The sequence below is a fragment of the Scylla paramamosain genome, chromosome 42, assembly GCF_035594125.1.
Source record: "Scylla paramamosain isolate STU-SP2022 chromosome 42, ASM3559412v1, whole genome shotgun sequence".
Lineage (NCBI taxonomy): Eukaryota > Metazoa > Arthropoda > Malacostraca > Decapoda > Portunidae > Scylla > Scylla paramamosain.
The window spans coordinates 515,273-532,500 of record NC_087192.1 but is presented as its reverse complement, the minus strand read 5'-3'; the positions used below and the strand labels follow the sequence as shown (position 1 = coordinate 532,500).

The 17,228-nt window shown below is 43.6% G+C and overlaps 1 protein-coding gene across 4 annotated transcripts in view; it reads left to right on the top strand.

Moving 5' to 3' along the window:
* LOC135093337 (uncharacterized) overlaps positions 1 to 16,172 on the top strand; it is a 124,179-nt gene extending 108,007 nt beyond the window's left edge. For 3 of the 4 annotated variants that reach the window (XM_063992534.1, XM_063992533.1, XM_063992535.1), the window contains 15 exons: positions 1 to 53; positions 3,238 to 3,390; positions 5,003 to 5,168; positions 6,373 to 6,475; positions 6,772 to 7,472; positions 7,613 to 7,898; positions 8,222 to 8,473; positions 9,508 to 9,813; positions 9,946 to 10,083; positions 10,246 to 10,636; positions 11,290 to 11,424; positions 11,701 to 11,895; positions 12,490 to 12,670; positions 13,018 to 13,474; positions 13,608 to 16,172. The exon at positions 1 to 53 is cut by the window's left edge and continues 125 nt beyond it. In XM_063992534.1, the coding sequence (XP_063848604.1) occupies positions 6,416 to 6,475; positions 6,772 to 7,472; positions 7,613 to 7,898; positions 8,222 to 8,473; positions 9,508 to 9,813; positions 9,946 to 10,083; positions 10,246 to 10,636; positions 11,290 to 11,424; positions 11,701 to 11,895; positions 12,490 to 12,670; positions 13,018 to 13,474; positions 13,608 to 14,408 (3,903 nt within the window). In that variant the 5' untranslated portion in view covers positions 1 to 53; positions 3,238 to 3,390; positions 5,003 to 5,168; positions 6,373 to 6,415 and the 3' untranslated portion in view covers positions 14,409 to 16,172. The remainder of the gene's footprint in view (positions 54 to 3,237; positions 3,391 to 5,002; positions 5,169 to 6,372; positions 6,476 to 6,771; positions 7,473 to 7,612; positions 7,899 to 8,221; positions 8,474 to 9,507; positions 9,814 to 9,945; positions 10,084 to 10,245; positions 10,637 to 11,289; positions 11,425 to 11,700; positions 11,896 to 12,489; positions 12,671 to 13,017; positions 13,475 to 13,607) is intronic. The other variant, XM_063992537.1, reaches the window with a different exon arrangement.
* Positions 16,173 to 17,228: the final 1,056 nt, after the last annotated feature.

Below are 17,228 nucleotides of genomic sequence, written 5' to 3'. Positions count from 1 at the left end.
CCCAGCGGCCACCTGGCACTCTTGGAACGACGCGGATCTCGCCATCACTCCTGGTTAGTTCACGCGTACGCACACACACACACACACGCAAACGCACGCACACAACACACACACACACACACACACACACACACACACACACACACACACACACACACACACACACACACACACACACACACACACATTATCATATACGTCGTCATCATCATCATCATCATTATTATTATCATTAACAGCATCAATAATAACAACAACAGTGACTACTACTACTACTACTACTACTACTACTACTACTTTTTCTTCTTCTTCTTTTTCTTCTTCTTCTTCTTCTTCTTCTTGTTCTTGTTCTTGTTCTTGTTCTTCTTGTTCTTGTTCTTCTTGTTCTTCTTCTATACTCACAAAGGAGAAAGACTCAACACCCCCCAAAAAAAAAATCCGGAAAAAAAATGAACGTTAATTTTCTCTCGCGAAAGAAAGAAAGAAAGAAAAAACGTAAAAAAAAAATAAATAAATGAATAAATAAAAGAAAAGAGCTCATTCAGACTTGGAGACTTCTTGAAGCTCCTCACTTACGTAAACAACGCCAAATTTTACGAAGAATGAAGAAACACACAGACGCAAGCAGTGGCAGGCAGGCAGAGTATGGCTTAGTAGTGTAGTAATGTACCTCGCCCCGACATCACCCAAAGCAGTCTCGTCCAATAATATATCCATGAACTTCTTGACAAACTTTCGTTGCTCTTCGATGCCTTCATTGGAATGTGAATCGTCATCAGCTTTATTCTCTGCGAGTTTTAAATTCCTGGCTTTGTTCTTCGTTGTCTTCATGATCTTACGGCTTTGCATGGATAACGTTATCAGCTTTTTCACCTTACTCTTTTGTCCATCTTCATGAGAGGCTCCTGCTTTGCTAGTCCACCTCGTTTAACCCACTAATATATGACACATTTTCCTTAATTACTAAATACTCTAAGGAATATTTTCTTGCTCTACAGCCACCTCTAAACATTGTAATGACTAGACATTGCAAAATGTATTCTTATTATCCCTTTCATTCTTGTAGATGCCTATAAAGAGTCCATGCGTTGCTTTTAGTGATGTGAATTGTTGTATATTGCAGTGAGAAAGTTAATTTTTATTTATGGGCATGAGTTTCTTGTTCCTGAATTCAGCAGTGATGGGCGCGTCATGACCTGGTGTGCTGCGTCACTGTCGGCTGGTGTGATTCTTCCTCTAATCGATTCTGACTCTACCTTAGTGGTCAGTCGTTACATTTGAACCGTTCCAGCAGTGTGAAGGTTTTTGTTAGCTTGCCTTCTTTTCCGTCCGCAAATTGTGCCTGAAAAAAAAAAAAATAAATAAAAAAAAAATCAACGACAACATGGAAACTTAAAGTAATGAAAATAAACTATAATATATGTAAAGAAAAAAAAAGTATTAAAAATCAGACAATCTTTTTTTAATAGAAGACAAATAGAAAACATGATTAAAAAGAACGGACATTACAGCACAGCACCGATCTATGGAACACTTATAAATCCACTCAGGCGAGGAAAATAGTGAAGTTACCGCAGCGACACCAGCAACACAACAGTCACGGGAGAGAGAGAGAGGGAGAGAGGAAGGGGAAAGGGGAAAGTTGAGATTTATTCAAACTGTGGTGGAAGTTTCTGATTCATTTAAGACACCAGGAAACATCTGTCTGCAACTTTTTTTAGAGGGAGTGACGAAACATTTTAGTGAGGCGGAGTGTAAGGGTGAGATAGGAGCCTCGGAGGATTCGGTGGGGGAAGCTGCGGGATGGGCGGATGGCTGGATGGTTGGATGGCCGGCGCCTTGAGGCATGCTGGCTTTAGTTTAGAACAAAAGATTTCAGCAAGACTTACAGTAAAAGTACCAGAGAGAGAGAGAGCGAGAGAGAGAGAGAGAGGGAGAGAGAGAGAGCTTTCCTTCATATGACTGTAGCTAAACTCGAAGATTTGATTGTGTTATTAGAATTTCTTATAGGATTTTAAGGTCTATTATCAATGAACTTTGAGGAATAGAAATAAAGGTGACCATTCACAGAGAGAGAGAGAGAGAGAGAGAGAGAGAGAGAGAGAGAGAGAGAGAGAGAGAGAGAGAGAGAGTTGATTTTTATGATTGCAGTTAAACATCGAGATTTGATTGTCAGATAATTGTCATTTTTAATAAGATTCTCAAGTTTCTTACTGATGAGTTTTGTAATGTGATGTAAGTTTTTAAGCTTTCTTACTGATAAACTTCCGTAAAATAATTATGTAAATGAAGAGATAAATAAATATGAAACGATATCGGGTGACTGTGTTCAGAAGTGTATTATGTTGTCTCGTTAGAGAACGCAGAATTTTCATTTTCTTCATCCTCCCCATCATGAGGAGCAACTCATTTACAAATTTCCTCTCCTGGCGCCGCAGCATCTCCAGTCCTGCGGCGCCAAACGTCACAAGCAGCGCAGGAAAACATCCCGTGTGAGAACCTTTTTTACTAATTCTCGTGTGTTGCCTGTCTATCCAAGGCCACCCCAGCACAGCTACTTATATTCCTGGTTAATATGTCTCCCCCTTACACACACACACACACACACACACACACACACAATCGACTATGTATGATTTCACTTTTGGATGAATGGTTAAAATATGTGTCTGACAAGAACGAGTATTTGGGTTCGATGCCAGGCAAGTGCACTCTCCTTGCTGGTGAGTAGCTCTCCCGTGCTGGGTGGAAAAAAAAAAATGTTATTCTCTTCTTCACTTTCTTTACCACTTGAACTCTGACGGAACACAAAGGAAGAGCAAACAACAGCACACTCACCACCACCACCACCACCACCGCTACTATCCCGTACTATACGTCCTCCACCACCACAATCACCGCCACAGCCAGTCTTCCCCATCACCACAATCACAATGAAAGAGTATAAAAAAATGCTGCATAAAGAGGAGAGAGAGAGAGAGAGAGAGAGAGAGAGAGAGAGAGAGAGAGAGAGAGAGAGAGAGAGAGAGAGAGAGAGAGAGAGAGAGAGAGATACAAAGACAGATAGATAGTTAGACAGACAAATACACAGATAGACAGATAGATGAAATGATATAGTTAGATAGCTACGTAAATGTAGAGATAAATAGATGAACAAACAAAACAAACATATCAACAAAAACACCTAATCATTTCACCATCCCCTAACAAAACACCCCATCTCTTTCTATCCCAAAGGAGGCGCAAGCGGCGGCGAATGGGCATGGGGACCCGAGGGCGGCGTTGGCGTGGGGGTGAGCCAGCCCGAGGGGTGTGGCAGGCCTGGTCACCGCATCACACTGGACGCTGACCTGCTGCAGGAGCTGACCCAGGATGACCTACCCACCCTCAGTACGTATTGAGGGGGAGGAGGAGGAGGAGAAGGAGGAGGAGGAGGAGGAGGAGGAGGAGGAGGAGAGTAGGGGGAATGTATTAAGGGAAAGAGGAGGAGGGGACTAGGATAAGGAGGAAGAGGAGAAGGAGAAGGAGAAGAGGAAAGAAACGTTTAAGGTGGGGAGGAGGAGGAGGAGGAGGAGGAAGGAAAGAAGAGTATGAGAAGTGAGAAGAAGAGTAGAGAAACGTATAAAGGAAAGGAGGAGGAGGAGGAGGAGGAGGAGAATAGGGGAATGTATTAGGGGAAGGAGGAGGAGGGGACTAGGATAAGGAGGAAGAGGAGAAGGAGAAGAAGGAAACGTTTAAGGGTGGGAGAGGAGGAAGAGGAGGAGGAGGAGGAAGAAAGGAAGAGTATGAGAAGGGAGAAGAGTAGAAAAACATATAAGGGGAAGGAGGAGGAGGAGGAATACAAAAGGAATACAAAGGAAAGCCAAACAACAACAGACCTTTTGGTCCTTGCAAGGCTGTTTGGTAACTACTTCTAACTAGCTACTGGGAAGAATGTTGTAGAACCTCGAGTCCGCGTTGATCCTCGGAAGAATGCCTGAAATTATAATATTATTTGATTTAGTGTTATACTTGCGAATCATTTCCTTATATTTCGCCATCAGGAGGAGGAGGAGGAGGAGGAAAGACTAGTGGAGTAGGGATGAGAGAGAAGGAAAAGCGAGGTAAAAGCAGAAGAAAGCAAGAAATAATAAGTGTTGGGATGGAAAGGAACGAAATAGAAATAAGAATTTGGGAGAGAAAAGAAATGGACGAAGATGAAATAAGAAGAAAGGAGTAGATAGGGAGAAGTGAGAAAGGAGGAGAAAACGAAAGGAGAGGGGTAAGGATAGGGAGAAGAAAGAATAGGAAGTGAGGATTAGAGAAGAACGAGGAAGTAATGAAGAGCAGAAATAGAAAAGAAGGAAGAAAGAGTAGGGAAAGGAAAGACGTAGGAAAAAAATAATAGGAATAGAAGAAAGAAAGGAATACGGAGAGAAAAAGATGGTGAAAAAATAGAAAGGGTAAGATAAACAAGCAGGGAGGAAGAGAGAAAAGTAAGGACAAAAGTATAGAATGAAAGACAAAGCGAATAAGAGGAAAAACACGGAAGAGGAGGGTGGTAGAACACAGATAAGACGAAAGAAGAAGTAGAAACAGAAAGGACAGGGAAGAGGGATGGATAGCAACAAAGAAGAAGAAAAGTGAAAGGGAAACAGAGATGAAATATGAATATGGCAGAAAAGGGAAGAGAAGAAGTAGGGAAAGATAAGGAGAAGCATGGAAGGAGGGCGAAGATTAGGAAGAGTAGGATTAGAAGAAAACTGGGAAAAAAGGAAAGCGTAGTAAAAAATAGAGAAAGTAAGAAAGAACCACGAAAGGAAAGAGTGATGAAGGAATAATGAAAGTAAATGATAAAAGGTGGAACAGAAGAAAGAGAATGCGTAAAAGAAAGAGAAACGGAAAGACGAAGAAACAGGAGAGGAAATTGATTAGAAAAAAAATGGGAAAAGAGAAACCCTAGTAAAGAGAGAGAGAGAGAGAGAGAGAATGACGATTAGCTAATGTAATGCTCCCCCCTCAGGCCGCGCACTGGTCGGGGCGTGGGCAAGGTACCGATGGGGCGTATTTGAGGAACGCGGCTACCACGCCCACCCACGCTACCCCGCCATCCACCGCAGGGACGACACCCCCACGCCCACGGCCTGCACCGACAACCCAGACGCGGGACGCTGGGTGGCCGCCTCAGGGTAACAGAGAGAGAGAGAGAGAGAGAGAGAGAGAGAGAGAGAGAGAGAGAGAGAGAGAGAGAGAGAGTGTGTGTGTGTGATCTTTTACAGTTGTTCTTCGCTAATTATCGTATTTTGAAAACTGAATCAAGTTTGTGACGTCTCTGTAGTCCACGCCTATATTACTTTTTGAGATTGTAACATTTGCAGCTCTGATGTACTTCCTCGTAACTATATTTATTAATGGACACTCGTTTGTTACATTAAAATCTCCCTTTCCTCAGCACATATTCATCGTACACTTCTTTCAACTGGTGTAGCAACGTAGCACATTAAGCTCACGCCATTTCATATGCGCTAACGTATCCTACTAAGTTAAACATAGTATACTGTACAGCACATTTTTTTTTGTTATCTAACGTATCCTACACATTTAAAGTGATGTATTTACCTAGGCAACACAATAAGCAACACATCAACACAATAAGCAACACATTTCCCAGTCATTTCCACTTCAGCAATTCCACAACAAAATTATTTAGTTACGATAATATAGAAATCAACCTAAAAAATAACGAAGATAGTTACACATTATCTCTTATCATATATTCTTTAAGTACCCTTGGAATCTTACTATGAAAAAAAAAATAGTATTGATTTCTAATTGTGCAAATCAACACAACTCGCCAAAAACTCAAGATTGTCAAAGAAAAAAAAGTATAGCCTAGTTAAGATACAAGTTTCTCATCGTTTCCTCTACAGAACTATAAATTCTACCAGTCAAATATTAGTTTATCTTGGAAAGCATTATTTTTGTGTATCTTGTTCCTTCCTTGTAATGTTCAGCCATTTCCTGGCGTGCCTTCTTGGTCTGTTATTTGAAAACTGTTGTGTTACGGTTTTGTTAGGTGCCGCTATTCTTGACGACAGGCCGCCTTCTTGCCTTTCCTTCCCCAGGCGTGGAAAGATTTGATTTACTGAGCCTTTGTTTGTAACCTCCCCGTGTGTGTGTGTGTGTGTGTGTGTGTGTGGGGCAGATATTACAGAACGAGTATCTTCCCATAACAAAGAAAGGAAAATGTGTGCAGTAAGATTTTCATGTAACTAAAGTAACTATAACTTATCTTAATATAATTTCCTTCCCTGAGTGAAAGTGAATGGATGATGGATGATGAAGGCAGTGAAGGAGTTCCTTCCTGATGGTGGGTTGTGGGTATTGTCGCAGGTCAGACCAGTGTCAGGAGGGAGCCGAAGACCAGTGCTTGTGGATGCCGGACGCCGCTGTCCCGCGTAACACCTCGCTCCTCTACCACTCCGACTTGCCGCAGGTGAGCATTCACACACACACACACACACACATTAACTGAGGATTAGCGAAAAGGAACAAGAAAACGGGCTAAAAGCGGTTTAATGAACTTGAAGACGAACGAATGTTTTAATATGATACAATAAACGTGAAGCTTCAGTTAATGTAATGAATGTACATGTTCACTCATTGTACATTGCATATGAGTTTGGTCCATAGTGTTCTGTAGTGTTTAGACTGTCTGAACAAGTATTGGCTTAATAGTAATATTACCGGTGTTTGTGTGTTACCCGCAATGTGTGTGTGTTTGTGTTGCAGGTGTGGCAGTTCTGTGACGCTGACACCCACGACAAGGACTCCCCGACGCCCCACAATCTGCTGTGCGGCGCCAACAGTGTGTGGGACGTCATGCGGCGACACCCAGACTTCACCCCCGACCACGCCACCTCCACCACACCCCCTACCACCCGCCCTCCTCCACCTCCTTCACCTCACACAGTCCCCGACTCCTCTGCCGCCTCCCTTTCACCTATATTTGAAGAGGGAAGCACCATGGGAGGAGCGGCGAGCGAGGACACGACCACGGAGAGACAGAAACTTGCCACTGCATCATCTGATCAACTCCACACGTCCGCCTCACCGCTCTCCGCTATCCAGCGATACCCGGCGGCTGCTAGCAGACTAATAGGTGGCGGGGACCTCGGGGGAAGCTCCTGGGCGCCAGATGACGGACGGGTGACACACAACGACAGGGGAGGAAGCGTGAGGCTAAGGAAGAAAAGGAGAAATATTTCTCCTCAGCTGGGTGTCATCCCAATGCGCCCCAGCCTCGTCACCGCTCATATTGCCGCATCTTCCTCCGCATCATCACCGTCACCGTTATCATTACCCTTGCTATCGTCATCACCCTCCATTCGCAGCCTCTCCACATCCACTGAGGGAATTCGCGCGGCTGATCTGACACTCCAGCATGATCCTGCCACCCGCCAGAGGAACAAAAGCCACACGGAGAATTATAAGTGAGTGAGAGAGAGAGAGAGAGAGAGAGAGAGAGAGAGAGAGAGAGAGAGAGAGAGAGAGAGAGTGTAGACAACACTATTATATACATATGATCATCATCACTACTTTAATATCTAAACATATCTCGGATTTTTTACAGAAGAGTTGATGTGCAGCAGCAGCAACAACACCAGGAAGTGAAGGAGGACGAGAAAAGGAAGGTAGAAGAAGAGGGAAGAAGAATAAACAACGAAGACAAAATGAATTGGGCGTACCTTGATCTCACGACGACTACCACCATGGCATCTGTCTTCTCGCCACCCTCCTCTTTTCCTTCCTCGTCCTCGTCCTCATATCAGCCCCCTCCTCCAGAAGTAGAGTTCCTGACCCCTGCTCCGAGTGTCGTGGTGTTGGCCCTAGACCTTTCAGACCAAGCCATAGCGCAGGTAAGGCACGGCGCGGCCCATTACTTTCTTATCTCACGCATGCATTCACTAGCCCCTTGATTGCTATGATTTCCCCTCAAGCGGGAAAAGTGGAGAAGTTCCGTGGGCTGTCAAACAAAGGAGGGATGAGGCATGAGGGCAAGTGCAATTATATTCTGGTATTGAGTGGTGAGTTAGCAGGGGGGGAAAGACTCGGATTCAAAATTATGTGCCCTTCTGATTCGTTCATTACTTGTACTTGAGGTGCAGTTTGATTTTGTTCTTCGGCACGTAAGAGAGAATAAACTTTATGTGGGCGTAACTTCAACTCCCCTCTCCTACAGGTGGCAATGGAGGAGGTGAGGGGTGGGGTGTTGCGTTGGTTGTGGGGGCTTGGCGAGGGCGTGAGAGTGGGGGTGGTGGCCGCTTACCGCAACTCCTCCTATCCGCTGACCCTTGGCCCTCTCCTGCCCGCCCCCACCACGGCCGCCGAGCTGGAGGACGAGCTGGCGCTGCTCCCCTCCGGCGCCGAGGTGGAGAGCGGCGCCTACGGGGGCGTGTACTGCCTCGACTGTGTGTTGGACGAGGCGGTCAAGGTATGTAGCACAGTGTGTGTGTGTGTGTGTGTGTGTGTGTGTGTGTGTGTGTGTGTGTGTGTGTGTGTGTGTGTGTGAAATATGTCAAGAATTAGCATAATTAAGGATTGTCTTTGTCATGAAATTATATGGTATTAGCAGCTGCGTGTGTGTGTGTGTCTCAGGTTTTGTTTCTCATTTTCTTGTTGTTCTATTATTTTCTTGTGATTCTTTTTCAAATTTGCATTCATTTAACCACTTATTTTGCCTCATTTCCACATCCTTTACATTTGCCTTCATTTCCTCATTTACTTTCTGAACAGTTTCTACTTTTTCCTTTATTTGTTTCTTGAAGCAGTCATTTTCCACCTTTAACTTCTCATTTTTATCTTCCATCTCAATCATCTTTGCTGTAATTGCCACCAACTCCTTACCAGTCTCCTTCTGGTGGGTCTCCAATGTCTTTATTCTCTCCAATAACTTGTCCATCATTTCTTCCATATGCAAAATTTTTTTCTATACTGCAGTCTATAATTTAATTCTCTTTCTTCTCCAGTAAAACCTTCAAATGAAACTCTTTCTCTTGGGGTGCTGCCTTCCGCCATATTTGTCCAAAATGTGTGTGTGTGTGTAACATCATATTAAGTATTTGTGTTACAAAACACTGACACTAAGAATTTTAAAAATTATTGTTATTCCCTGCCAAGAGGGATAACAATCATAGTTGCTTTCAGCTTGTCTCAAGTATCAGTGCTGTCATTTAAGAATTATTTCTTTATATCATCTCAGGATCTAGTAATCTAGTTCATACTCTCTTGTTAGTGCAATAACTCTTGCCATCACATCTTGTCTGTGCTACCCTTGCTCAGGTTTCTTCATTACCCAAAATATCATGATGTGATTCGCATGTGTGATGGCTGCAAGAAACAGTAAAAATACAGCTGTAGCGCATATATTTCTGCTATCATTGGGAATGTAGTCTTAAGTGATGGAGCCATCACTTGGAAGCTCAGTGTCCATGTCCTATGGCAACATCATCTGTGTGTTTTTTGCAGATGCTTGAAGACAATGGTGTGGTGGCAGGCAACGGTGTGCTGCTCCTGGCAGCATGTAACCCTTTGGTGACCCCCAGCCACCTGTCCTACCCGAACATAGCCACTGTGCACACCTTGGCACTGTGTTCCTCTACCACACCGCTTCTGGACCAGCTGGCCCACCCAGAAGGAGCCTGGGTACTGTCTGGGACATCTCCATCTGAGGAACATCCTGGGGAAGAAAGTGGAGAGCAGCGCATGGCAGAGGTGCTGACGGCAGCCACACAGGCAGCCCTCGCCTTTCCTGGAGACCCCATATTGACCAAGGTTTGGGCCACACCTCATTGGAGAGATGTCACTGATGCACTGTATGCAAGTCTTGTATGTAATCTTTGTGCTTATCAGCAAAATGCTCCTATCTTCTTACAAGTAAGTTAATTAGTTACGGTTGTTACACAGGTGGGTGGGGTGGTGGTGGCGGCGAGGCGCAGCAGTGTGGAAAGCAGTGGCCCTTACAGTACTGTGAGGGGTCAGGTGACCCTCCCCCAGACAAGTGACAGCCTCCTCATTGTCATCACCACGCAGCATCATGCCAAGGTTCTTCATCATTTCTTTGATCATGAAGATGTTGAAATACTCCATTGTGCCTATGAAGTCCCGCTCATCTACCATGTATGTTTATATATCATCCTAAAATATTCCCATTGGAACCAGCAGCCTTTATTTTGTAGCCTTATGGATTGTCTCTCTTACACACAGATTGTGGAGGTAACAAGTCCATTAGGAAAGGAAGTGGACCTTGTCAGGGACAGCAACCAACGTTTCTGGGCTGTGATGGAGCAGGGTGGTGGTCGCGGCAACTTTACCTATGCCCTCAAATTCCTGACTAGCTCTGTTGCATTTCCTGTCCCCATAGCTGTGGATGTGTATGCACGGCGGCCAAATAGTGAAGGGGTGACAGTGACTCTACACACAAGCAACAGTGCCCACCGTCCACTGGAGCCAAATTCACCGCCGCTGGTGGTGTGGGCAAGGGTAACTCATGGTGGCCAGCCAGTGGTGGGTGCTCGAGTGCTGCTGAGAGTGAGCCGCCTGAGTGAGGGCGGTGCTGCAGACACAACTGTGGAGCTGCTGGATAATGGAAATGCTGGTAAGACTGTGTGGCACTGGCTAAACTGTCCTCCATCTCATCCTTCTTTCCCAGTCTTCTTCCTTCCTCTTAAATTAGTGACACCTTTTTTTTGCTAAGAAAAGTTATCTACTGAAATAAAACTGTAAGACAGAAATAGTAGCTTGTTTGTGGCTTGTGAGATTATGTTAGGTTAGACTGATGAGTGAGGTCAAACTTGTGGCATAAGTAATAAATGATCATTCATGGCCCAGGCAGAGATTGTGGACATGTTGCTTCCTGCATCACTGCATCACTGCACTCCTGCACCATTCAATACCACCAGTATCCTCCTGATCTAGAGTCACACAAGGCTATACAGTTACTTGATACAGGGAATTCTTCAGTAAAGTAGATAATAACAAACCAGTAGCACAGATAAAATTTTAATGGTTGTCTGAACCTGAAACACAAAAATTTAGATGCTTCATATCATTAACCTGTGCAGTACATGATATATTATTAAGAAAGAGACATGTATGAATAGAGAGAAATAGTTTAATACAACATTTCACCTTTTTAAAGGTTACATGTTCCCTTCTTTCTTTCATTTCTTTTATTTATACATTTACGTAAAAGATAGAGAAACAAGTAGCTATGAAAACTTTCTTACATGTACGTATTTGTGTGCACAGAGCCTGATGTGCGTGCCCAGGATGGCGTGTACACAAGGTACCTGACGTGGCTGCCAGGGGAGGGTCGGTATGCCCTCACTGCCCTCGCCACAGACCATCAAGGTGTCGCCTCTGTACTGAGGCTGAGGAGGAGGGGTGAGTGTGCCAGGCCTTGTTGTTGTTTACTAAATCACTTTGTTTTTTATTAGATATTTATAAACTTGAAACAAATACATGCACAGGCCTGAGGCTAATGGATACAGTATTACATTTGCACATCTCATGAAAACTCTAGAAAATTTTGAATGAGTAGCATAGTAGTATGTAACTTTTATCCCATAAGTTATCTGGTGTTCCAAAATGTATCACTCTGTAAGAGGCAACATTGTACCTATTCTAGTAACAAACCATCTTCTTGCTTTCCCCTGTCAGATGGCCGCTTGGTGCCAATCAGTGCCGGACAGTTTGTCAAGAGCAGCGGCACTGTGGCCCTTACAGTGGCTCGAGTCACCTCAGCAGACCTTGTGCCACCCTCACGCATCACTGACCTGGCTGTCACACCACTGCATGGCACATTTGTCAACCTCACCTGGTCAGCACCTGGTGGGGATCTGGACCAGGGATCAGGTGAATCTGGGTTTGGCTGTACAACTAAATTTCTGGATGTCCCTTGCCTTTTGTCTTTTATTCACTTATATTCTTATCTTTTATTTTTATTATTATTCTGTCTACCTTTCTCATAATGCCACTTCCTACCCCTTTTCACTGCTTCCCTAGTTATTATTATACTCTGCTTTATGCACATATATATATATATATATGTATATTACCCTCATAGTAAATGAATGTATTGACTTTACACTCCTTTGTATTTTCCCATCACACAGCTTGGCACAAATCCTTATCAGCCTGATATGAAATTAATATAGTGCCTTTTGCATTCCTTTATATGTTACCCTCAGGCAGTTTGGCATGTATCTTAATTAGCTTTATAGTGAATTAATGTACTATTGAGAAAACTTTAACCTGGTTTAAGCCTGAGTGATGAAAATACAAAATTGTGTTTGTGTGTGTCAGTTTATTTATTTATTATTATTTTTTCACTTGAAGATTAACAGTTTTCCTTGCTGTTAAGATAATTCACTTTTTTTTTTATGCATTTCTTATAACAAGTTAGAGTTTTCCCAGAAATTCATACTGACAACCTTCCCCACCACCCAGCCTGGCAGTATGAGCTCAAGATGTACACAGAGCACGATGCCCTGAGTGAGCACCGCTTCAACACATCAACCATCGCTGTGTACTGCATCACCCAGGACCTTCGCACCCCAACTCCCCCACCAGCACCGTATGGCACCCCACAACACTGCCTCACCGAACTGCCCTTCACAAACCTCAGGTGGTGAGTGTTGCTGCTTCTGCTGTACTGGTGAGGTATTGATATTGTAATGTTTTTGGGGATTATCTCAGTTTTCTCCAGGTTTTTAAATTTTTTTTTCATTTTGTATATTATTTTTTGTTTTTGTATTCAAACAATCTCCACTGATTATCTCTTCTTGATGAATTTAGGACCCTGCTTACCATTGCTTTCACTGTGTATTTATATATTTTGGTTTTGATGTGTTCTCTCCATTCATCTTAAGGATTAGTCAGTGAATTTTTACAACTTAGGCAGCCACTGGCCAGCCTCCTCTTTGCATTAAAAACACAGCAGCACCAGTCAGCCAAAACAAATATCTTCCCTCATAGGTACTTTGCCATCCGAGCCATAGATGCTGCCAACAACACTGGCAGCATCTCCAATGTTGTCTCAGCCTTCGTGCCAGACCTGCCCACCACCTCACCCTCAAATACTCCTGTCAGCCACGAGTTCTCCAACATCCAGACTGTCATCATGTCCACCATTCCAAGCCCAGATGACCCTTCGGGAAACACTACGTCCTCCCCCAATGACCGAGTGACTGCAGCAACACCAGACTGGAGGGTGTGGGTGGCAGTGGGTGTTGTGGTGGGTGGGGTGGTAGTAGCTGTAGTAGTTGTAGCACTGTGTGTGTGCTGCTGCAGGAGGGACCAAGGAAGGGCTGAGAAGGATCCTGACCGACCCGTGTACAAGATTTATGTAAACAATGCATATATACAGGAAGAGGACGGAGAGATCAAAGTGGTGAGCAACGGCAAGTTGGTGGATGACAAGGAGCCCAGTCAGGTATGTGTTGCATTCCATACTGTCAGTTAACATTCATTTTTTTTACAATTAAAAAAGATAAATATTAATTATTCACAATCAAACATCTCCTAATAAATGCATATTACTAAAAGACAAGTTATACACTGTCCAGGTACAGGAGTGGGTCAATTCACTCTCCAAGTTCGGGTCAAGTGATGTGTACGGCTGTGAACCTGGTGAGCCCATCACGGCCCCCCCCGAGGCACCCCTGGTGGAGTGCCGCCCCAGAGCGTCAGTCAAGTATGCTAGTCCAGTGCGATTTGGAGTGCTGACCAATGGCTCCATCATGCGGGACGGTTGCCAGTCCTCCTCCTCCACCTCCTCCTCCAAGCCCTCAGAGGACACCAGTAATGAGGACGTCAAGTACCGGGACTTATCAGAAACCACCAGTAACTCCACCACCGACGGAGGTGCCTCAGCAGCCTCCACTGCCACCACAGACACAGTGCCACTGCCACTGCCACCTCCACCACCTCCACCCCCATTGCCATCCTTAGGGGAGAATGCCAGGGCAGTGCCTGTCACTGTGCAGCCCAGTGAGACTGAGCAGCCACTGCCTCCACCACCACCACCACCACAAGTGATGCCGCAACCCCTGGGCATCCCAGGCCCCACAGTCATTTCCATCCACTCTGGGCCATCCCTGAACAGTGGCTACAGCAGTGATGAGGACGGGGGCTTCAGGCCACGCACAGTGCCAGGTGCGGGGCCCAGGAGGTACCTACCCACCCATTTCTCTTCCTTCCGCTACCTTCCTCCTCCGCCTGAGTACCGCTCAGCTGTGAGTGGCAGTATAGGCATCAGTGGTGCAGTGGACTACCCTACCTGCCACACCATTTCCCGCGCTGCCACTACACTGCCACACGGGACTGTGCGTAGTGTAAAGAAGCGACGCCACATATCTTTTGTGTAGCACAGGAAGAAACAACATGCCATCATGACATGTTTAGGGAACTTTCTGCATGTTGCATTTGACACTTTGTTCCTGGTAGTGGATAACAAGTGCTTTAATACATACTACACAAAGCTTGGCAACAGTGACATCTGTAGTGATGAGCTGACTTCAAGTTGTCCATTGATACTATGGCGCTGTGCTGCTATGGTGGGTGTGCTGCACTCATGTGTCTCATGGCTAGAAAACAGTGACACATTTTAGTGAATATTTTCAAGACAGCGAACATATTGTAAACAAGGATCACTTTAATTTCTTAGAAAGACCGTTGCTTCATTTTCTTCAATGTGAGTTTGTATGTTATTTTTCATTTTGTAAATATGTACATATGTATTTGAAATGCCAAATGACCGTTGATTTTTTGTGATATAATTTGTAGGCAGTGTCTGTCCCAGGGAGCTTTTCTGTATATATATGGAAACAATATAGCAATATTTCTTGGGCAACCATGGACCTTCATAGTGGATGTATTTGGAGGTCACTGATGATTTATTTTTGTTCTTGTAGGACGTGTCAAAATATAAAACAGGAAATGTTTTCCAAGACAGGGATGCAGAAATGGTGTGAAGCAAAAAGGCTTATAGTATTATTGTTCCATAAAAGAACGTGTCACTACATAATGGGTCACAATATAAGAAAATAGATGCATGAAAACTGTAAATAAGATAGAAATGAGAAAGTGTTGTTATTTTGATCTCAGAGGGAATAGGTATGTATAAGAAGGAGACAGTGGTGCATCTTGAGTGACAGGAAGAGGAATGCCTGTGGGAAGCGAAGGGAGCAAGGCAGTATCCAGGACACTTCAACAGATACATGTGTAAATTCTGGCAAGGAACTATCTCATAAACTTAAAGTGAATGTATAAGGCATTTTTTTTTTTTTTGGGGGGGGCATGTGCTTGTTACAGACTTCTTTTGATGTTTAAGGATGTTCTTGCACCGTTGTGAATCATGATTAATTAGGGCAGTAAAGCAACAGAAGATTTATCAGTAATAACTATACAAAATATTAACTATAAACAAATTATAGTAAAATAGGAAATACCAAGAACTTGTGAAATATTAGTGAGAAAATCCCAAACTAAAGACTTTAATATGGATTGGGTTGACCCTTGCCCCACAGGCATTGCATACGATAGGAAGGACTGAAAAGGATCCACAGAGGGAGTGGTGGCGTTGTACTCTGTATCATGGACTCTGGTCAAGCAATTTTGCCACCTGAGAAGACGTGAACAGGATTACATGGTCATTGGGCAGTGATCTCACCTGTTGACTGGCCTTCATATTTGAGGTATTTTTAAACATGTGGGAAACTCACATTATATTCCTACCAAAACCTATCTTTATTAAAAATTATACAGATACATAACTTGTTAACTTAAAAATAGGTAAGGAATTTTAGTAAGAATAAAGTCACCTTACCATACAATTAAAAAGGAAATGGAAATGAAATACATGGGACAGTCAGCAGGCAGAATATCTCTCAGTGCTAGTGCTGCTTGCCTCAGGTGACAGAATCACTGGGCCAGTCCTGACAGGCATAGGTATGCATGGGCACGTGTGAGCCCGTATCATGACCAAAGATTCACCTGCCTCCTCATTTTAGTTTTAAAGTGGAGTCATGCATTCATGTCTCCGGTATCATAAATTGGTTGTGTACATAGTTCTTTGTATTATTTTGTACATATTCTGTAACATGTGCTTCCTGAAAAGAATGTACCGACAAGATAGTTTTCTTATTCCTTAACACATGGGATGTGTTTGAAGTAACTGATTGATTAGGTGGTAATTTAAATACATAGACTAATCCATGATGAGGCTGCGTGTGAATCACAATAATGGGTGACATTTTCACGTACACCTATGAATATAACAACACACCAAAAAAGAAAACCGGTAAGATGACAGACGGAAGTCGAAATTTAACTGACAAAACCAACGTATAATTTGTATTTGCTTGGTGATATATGATTTTTTTTTATCACAATTACTATTTAAAATTTAATTTATTAAAGAATGTAGATGAACTATTTATGATAGTCATAAAAATACTGGAACCACCGGTGCACGCCACATAATAACAACGATGGTAACATTTCCATAGAGGTTCACCATCACGCAGCTCCATCAGGCGGCCTTGAGCTAAGTGACCATTTAGATAATTCAGGTCTGCGTGTTACCGCATGCGGGTGATGAAGTGAAGATGAGAAGGAGGAAGTGAGAGAGTGAAGATGAGAAGGAGGAAATGAAGGAGTGCAGATGAGAGGGTAGAGGGTGGAGATGATTTTACACTAAAAGATGCTGACCAACGGGATAGAGCCATAATGAAACCCTTGTGACGGTCGGGTGTTGTGGTGCTCGCGACACTCCTGAAGGCAGAAGGGTGGTCGCCACCACCATACACGGATCTGCGTTCCACACCCGTCGCCCACGCTTATTCACAAAATCCCCCAATACGTTAGTGTACAATATATTAAGTGTGCAGTATGTAAATGGTCCAGTAAGTAGGACGTAATGACATTTATAACGAGTAGCTGAAACTGATACAGACGTGATGGTACAACAAAATATGTTTCCAGTTTAGATTATAAGTACTAAAGATACCACTAAAAGATGCACTAAAAAGATGCACTAAAAGAAATAAAGACGATAATAATGCCGATATTGAAGTTAGCAGCTCAGTAGAAGACTACATGACCAAAGACAACCACAGCCACCTCTTCAACATTTTATTCCATCACACGGACTTCAGTAACCAGCTGAGTAACCAGATAGGTGTGCT